Genomic DNA, 6551 nt, shown 5'->3' with positions numbered 1-6551 from the left:
AAAATAAAAGAGGAAGTGAACTATTTGATTTCCATGGTCCTTTCTGCAGAACACCAGTGGTTGGGCTTTGTATATAGACACCAAAGAGAAGCTTCCTAAGCAGCTGCATCGTTTTGGTGGCAAACTATATCAGAGAACCTCATCTGCATTTGCTGTTTCTGCTTACTCTGTTTTGAAAGCAAAGGCAAAATTGAAAGTTCTTGAGCAGTATTTGCTGCAAACCAACAGACACCTGTGTGCACAGAAGCGTAACACACCTGCAGCACTGGGAGGAGGTGGATGCACCACCTCAACACTGTTTGTGCTTCAGACACGATCAGGAGTTACAGGTCTCATAGAAAAAACAACAAGATTTTCAACAGGACAAGTGGTTTCAGTGCCAAGGTGCCAGCAGCTGCCCATTGCGTGAGCAGAGCAATGGTTTTAGCATTGGTTCCACTGGTGCAGCTGAGAGCAGCACGATGCTGCCCAAGCCAGGCACAGCATAAGGGTTTCCTTGCACTGGAAAGTTCAGTGGGGCTGGCAACATCTTCTCTGCACAGGATTAATACTTTCAGGATTGGACACGTACAAAGCAGTCTCCCCCCTCTGCAGCTCTTTCCCCTACAATGAATTCCACATTTCTCCAAGCCGTCCTTTACCTCTGTGCATACTTAGGTTTGCTAAAACCATACATTTAGAAATGCTGCTCTCTGAGCAGAGTGCAGCGATCCACAGCCAGGGTTTCCAGAAACTGTGAGCCCTCAGGAGACCATCTGAAAACGTAGCAGCACAGCATGGGTCAGCAAAAAAGTATGGCTGCAGACAGAAAGCTGGCAGAGGTTGACTTCTTTCCCTGTCTGTATACCATATGCTGCTGTGCAACTGGATGTATGGTATACAGAAACCTTTCTGTGCCTTACTTCAGTAAATCAACCACCAAAAACTGTCTCAGTTCCACATTTCTTGGTCAGCCATTGTGCTGCAGCTCCCTCGGATCAAACAGACCGGAGTGGGGCTGATGTATGAGCACACAGTTACTCATGCAACCAACACTGATGAGAAAAGGGAAGCAGGGATTTACCATTAGTTCTTCAAAATCTGAAAGCGACTTCAGCATAATTAGAAAACATTGGATTCTGCTAACCAGGGTCACCTAACCTTTCTGAAAGTGCGAAGAAACGAATGCTGCAGCGGGATGCTGATCAGGCTTTGGAAAAGGTCCAACTGTTCCCAAATGCAGCCTTCAGCCTGACCCCCCCCCCCCCCCCCCCCCCTTCAGAAAGGCCCATTACCCGCTGACTGGGAGCCAACGAGACAAGAACACGTCATCCAGTTTGACTAAGACACATGTTCCCAATTTACAGAAAGACTCTTGGTTTCAGCGTTGAAATAGGACGCCAGTACAGTAGAGGAAGTTCTAAAACAATCTCTCTAATCCAAGTTTTTTGGCAGTTCAGGCTTCACCGTGGTTCCCCAGCCAAGAAATACTTCCAAAGACGACATTAGCTGTTATGTGCAGGGAAACAGCCTCACAGAGCCAGCGAGTACCTGACAGAATTCATTCCGTGCTGAACTCTTGCCTACACGTTGAAACACACATGGATGAGAGGCTGCAAGCCAACAAAAGGCAGCGCCCTTGGGTTTACACAGCCCTTCACACTGCTGGGTCCCCCAGCACATATATCAGGGGATAAAAACATACTACTGCATAACAGCACCGAGCAGGGCATGCAAAGAACCTCCTGGGTGACACAGTCAGATAGACCATCTCAAAACCGCGGACTGGAGCACAGCCCTGTTCTTATCTTTGCTACTTTCAGCATGGCCGTGCTTCTGAACTGGTGGGAATCCATCATGCAGGCTTTTTCCCCATGCACGTTCAGCTGCCCCTGCACCTACTGTCTGTGTGCAACAGAAGCAGCGCTGCTGGGATGCAAGGAAAGAGCTTCAAAGACGTGCTGGAGGGCTTTGCTCTCCTCTAGCCTGCTTTCACACAGAGCCCACAGATTCAGGTCAACTTCACCATTCTGCAACAGTTAAGTAGAGCAGAAGTTTAAGTCCAGTACTCCACAGCTCAGCTTCTTGCAGCCTCTTTTCCCCTTAGAACCATAGAATCACAAGGTTGGAAAGGACCTACAAGATCATCTAGCACAACTGTCCTCCTGCTACCATTGCTACCACAAGCCACTAAACCATATCTAGTCTTTCTCTTCACTGTTTATAGAGCATTTCTCAGCTCACAGTGAGACATAAGAGCTACAGAGAAGCATTCTAGGTTCCTTTCCTGCTGGTACCAAAGGCTCCCATCTCAAACAACTATCCCTAAACCCACTGTGCACCTTCCAGCATGTGACCTCCACAGTACCTTAACCAACTCTCAGAAATAAAGTGAACTCAATGCTGTGCAATAAAGCACAAACAACAGATTAAGTTAGTGACACCAGCAGCCTAAGGAACACCTTCATTTCCCATTCAAGTTAATCGGGAAAGTGGACAGTGCTGCTGCAATGGCCATTATCTGCTCAGCAGCAAAAGGCACAGAAACCAGAACTGTCAGAGGGAACACAGGCTGTGCTCCATTTTTACATTCCCTTCACTCCAGAGTTTGTGACTCACTACACAATGAAAAGGCTTTGCAGAGCACTGCAGTATGACTCAGATGAGAATACAGCCAGAACAAAACTGTTCATATCAAGATATCTTCAATCCCAGTGACTCACGGGAGAGCAGGAACTAGAGAGATGAGCTGCTGTGTATGGAAGGCTCTATGGAGCAGCACATGGAGGCAGCTCTGATGGGATCACCCAGCACATCAACCCCAGATGTGAGGGATCACAGCTCACCCTGGGCTGAAGCTCACCTCCCTTCCCCTGGGTAGGGAAGATGCCCTCAGACTGCTGAGAGGGAAGCCAGCCGTCTGAAGGCCATGCATATACATACACTGAAACCATTCAGTCCTGGTGGGAGGATTTGTTCTGCTGCTGCACGCAGTGTTCTAACCTAGCACAACATGATACGCAGTGGGAGAAGATAAGAAGTAAATAATACCAGGGGATGGCATTTCAGAGAGCAACTCAAGGTAAAGGAGGTACATGGTCAAAGCCCCCAGCTGCACCAACCCTAGCCCTTGGGCAGCATCACCATAAGCACTCCTCGAGCTCTCAGACAAAAGAAGCCCCCTGATTGTGGGGGGCTGCCTCCATATGGGCCAGTGCACAGCAGTGTAACTGCTTTGTAGAATGGGGCTGTGTGGGACTGAGCAGCAGAACTGCTGTTAAGCCTGGGTCCTCGCAGATGTGCTCACCGCCCAAAGTCCCAGGAGACACAGAGATCTGATTTCAAACACAGACAGTGAGTGCTTATCTAAGAACTACACGCACTTCAGAGAGGTTTCAGGGGACAACAGCATGTCTGCTGCTTCAGTGGAATAGAGGCTCAGGCATTACAGTAATCCCTGACAGGTAGAGGTTACATCCTGGTACATCCGTACCCTCCTCACCCACAGCACGTGGCACTCCAACAGGTGACAGGACAGCACCCACATCCAAGCCACTGGGTTTCATATTTTGTTCAAATGGTGACTGATATTATCAAAATTCAAAGACTACTATCACAACACGAGCACAGAGAGGGTGGGCTTTCACTAAGACGATCCTAAAGGAAACAGTACTTTATAAAGAAAGCAATGTTTTCCCTCTCTCATGACTGGGAAATCTTCTCCTGAGAACGAGAGAAGACACACTGCTTCCTTCCTCACGCGGAATCAGAATGAGAATGGATACAGTGACCTGTATGCCTATTTAATGACAGCCGTCCAACTACTCTATGGCTTGAAGTCATGGAAACTTGAAGGTGTTTTCAATTTAGCAAACGTAATCCTTCCTTACTGCAGCCAGGGACGCTCTGTCCTTTCCCATCCCCATACGCTCCCAGCGAGCATCCCCCAGTGACCTCACATACCGTGGGCACTGACAGCTCACATGCCCTCAGAACGAGGGCATCAACCACAAACAGAGTAGAAAACAAATACAACCACAAACTGGGCCAACTTGTGAGACCTCTGAAGAAGAGAGCAATAAACAGGATTTAAATCAAGAAGTGGACTGCCTTATTTTCAGGGTTTTATATGGTTCCGCCTCCATAACATGACAGATTCCTAAAGAGAAGGGGAAACTATGCCAGCACCGGCTTCAAGCAGAGCAGGAGATGCAAATTCATAATAAAGCAAATGGAAAAAGCCAGAATTCAGAACAATTTGAAGCATGAGAGAGCACTCAGCATTACAGTTCCCACTCCCGGATTAAGCTGCCCTGTTTCACTGCCTTAGAATTAATCTATGTGGCTACAAACTCCAGTGCCAACTCACAGCAGCATGGTTATATAAGCACTGATAACAGTGCCTGCATTGCTGGAGCTGTCGGCCACCTCCCCCAGCCCTGAAATCAGCAAAGCTGCAATTCACATCGTGCTCCCAAAGACAGACCCCGCAGTAATCCAGATGCTTGGGTTGAGATTTGATAAGACATTTTCTTTCGAGCTGATGTTCAGACTGAAAAGGCCATCGGCTGCCACGTGAGGAGTCCTGAACAGCATGGCAGGAAGGGCAGCACTGCACTCACAGAGGAGAAGGAGAGAGCAGAAGTCCGAATGCAATTACAGTAAAATTATCTGAGCACAACTGCAAAGTGCTGCGAGGAGCGTTTTGGGCCATCCAAGTGACATCCACACACCTGTGGGGCACCCAAAGGTCACACAGCACAGCCGGCTGTGAGCTCTGTGCTCACACGGCACACGCAGCCCCCCGGCCCAGGGGCAGCGCCCCCCCCCAAAAGGGATGGGGCACAGCAGGCCGCCTGCAGCCCACGGCCCCGCGTGGCCATATTGAGCCCCTCGGCCACGGGAACCACAGCAAGTTCACGCAACGAAGCCCCAAATGCTCCAGCCGGGTCAGTGCTCCGCTCCGGTTATTGGTTTAAAGACGTTTCTCAGCATCCGCACATCGCCTCCGCGTTCCGCACCGGCATCACCCCGCAAAGCCGCGCTCCCGCCTCGCTCCGATCGCCGTTCTTGCCGCAGCACCGCCCGCACACTCACGGCCGGAGCCTTTTTCCCGCAGCAGCGGCTGTGGTTCCAGGACGGCACGAGTCCTCTCCAAAAGCAAAATGGTGCAGCCAAACCGATCCCGGCGGCCGCAGCTCTGAGAGGCGACTCGGAGCCACCGCAGCCCCGCTCCCAGATGACAGCCGAGCGCGCGGTTCCGCGATCATCGCAACCACGCGGCCAACAGAGCGGCACCGAACCCTCGGGCGATTCCGACCCGGCGGCCCCGGGGCACGGAACGCAGCCGGGCGGGGAGGACAGAGGACGGGATGGGACAGGACGGCCCCCTACCCCCACACGGACGGAGGGGACGCGGCCCCTTCTCGGCACCACGCTCGGAGCGCCGCGCTCACCTGCTGGTACTCGGCGTCGTCCGGGCGGAAGTCGGCGGCGGTGAGCTCCCAGCGCAGGCTGAGGTGCGGCAGGCGGTGCAGCAGGCTCACCCACCAGGGCGGCGAGTAGCTGACGCCCGCCATGCCCGCCTCGCCTGCTTCATTCACCCCGAGCCGCCGGCCATGGAGCGCTCCGGGCTGCCGGGTCCTCGCCTCACCTGCAGCCCCGCATGGCCGGCTCCCCCGCCTCCCTCTTCCCCTCCCGCCGCACCGCTCGCTCCCTCTTTGTTCGCCGAGAGGCTCCGCCGCCCCCGCGCCTGGCGCCGCCCGCCCGCTCCCATTGGCGCCGCCGCGCTCCGCCCAACCGCCGGCGGACGGGAGCGGCCCCCCCTTGCGGGGCTGCGGGCTCGGGGTGGGCCTACCTGCCGGGCCCGGCTGTGGAGGGACGCTCCGACGCGGAGCTCCCTCCGCTGACCCCGCGCACTGCGGTCCCGCGGCAGAGGGACGCGCGGATTCGGACCTTCGAGGTGCTGAGCTGAGGGCTCGGCGTGCCCCCGCACCGGGCGTTTGTGCAGCGTGCTTCGATGTTGGCTTCCTGAGCGTTCGAACACGAGCGTTTTCCAAAAACGAGGGGGGATTTTCAGCATCGAGGTGTCCAGAGGCTCCTCGTGAGGTTTCCTAGCGCGCCCCATCACACCGAGCTCACCGCGGTGCGCAGTTCGCACACAGGTTTGGCCTCTCACAGCCCCCAGCACAAAAGCGACGCTGCTTCAGTAACTCACGCTGATGTGGACCTGTGAGTCACCGAGCCGACAGCTCCGAGCCCCACAGTGCAGCATTACCACCGCTGGGAGAGATCTTGACCAGGGCAGGATTTTCAAATGTGGTGTTAGGAAGTGAAATCTTACCGCTCACAAACAGCACCGGGTCCCACATCTGAGCTCACAGCGCTGTGTGCACAAGTATGAGATACACAGGGGTGCAAGACAGAGCACCTCCACTCCTGCGGCCTTGTGCAGCAGGACAGCAGAACAACAGCACATTTTCTGTTCTTTTGTTTTTTTTTTCTTTTTCACAGTGCCTGCCAGGATAAGGGAATTATTTCATGGTCTGCAATATCTCACCTCCAGTTCAGAC

At 53.4% G+C, this 6551-nt stretch overlaps 1 protein-coding gene across 3 annotated transcripts in view; it reads right to left on the bottom strand.

Annotated features, from left to right (window-relative positions):
• The window catches only part of TTYH3 (tweety family member 3), a 69179-nt gene extending 63606 nt beyond the window's left edge, over window positions 1–5573 (bottom strand). For all 3 annotated transcript variants that reach the window (XM_042827706.1, XM_042827707.1, XM_042827705.1), the window contains exon 1: window positions 5436–5573. In XM_042827706.1, coding sequence (XP_042683640.1) covers window positions 5436–5558 — 123 coding nt within the window. In that variant the 5' untranslated portion in view covers window positions 5559–5573. The remainder of the gene's footprint in view (window positions 1–5435) is intronic.
• Between the last annotated feature and the right edge of the window lie 978 nt (window positions 5574–6551).

The sequence above is a fragment of the Centrocercus urophasianus genome, unplaced genomic scaffold (assembly GCF_019232065.1).
Source record: "Centrocercus urophasianus isolate 14NV4802_14NV808 unplaced genomic scaffold, USGS_Curo_1.0 seq_29, whole genome shotgun sequence".
NCBI lineage: Eukaryota > Metazoa > Chordata > Aves > Galliformes > Phasianidae > Centrocercus > Centrocercus urophasianus.
Note: the sequence above shows the minus strand (reverse complement) of the source record. Positions and strands in the feature narration are given on the sequence as shown.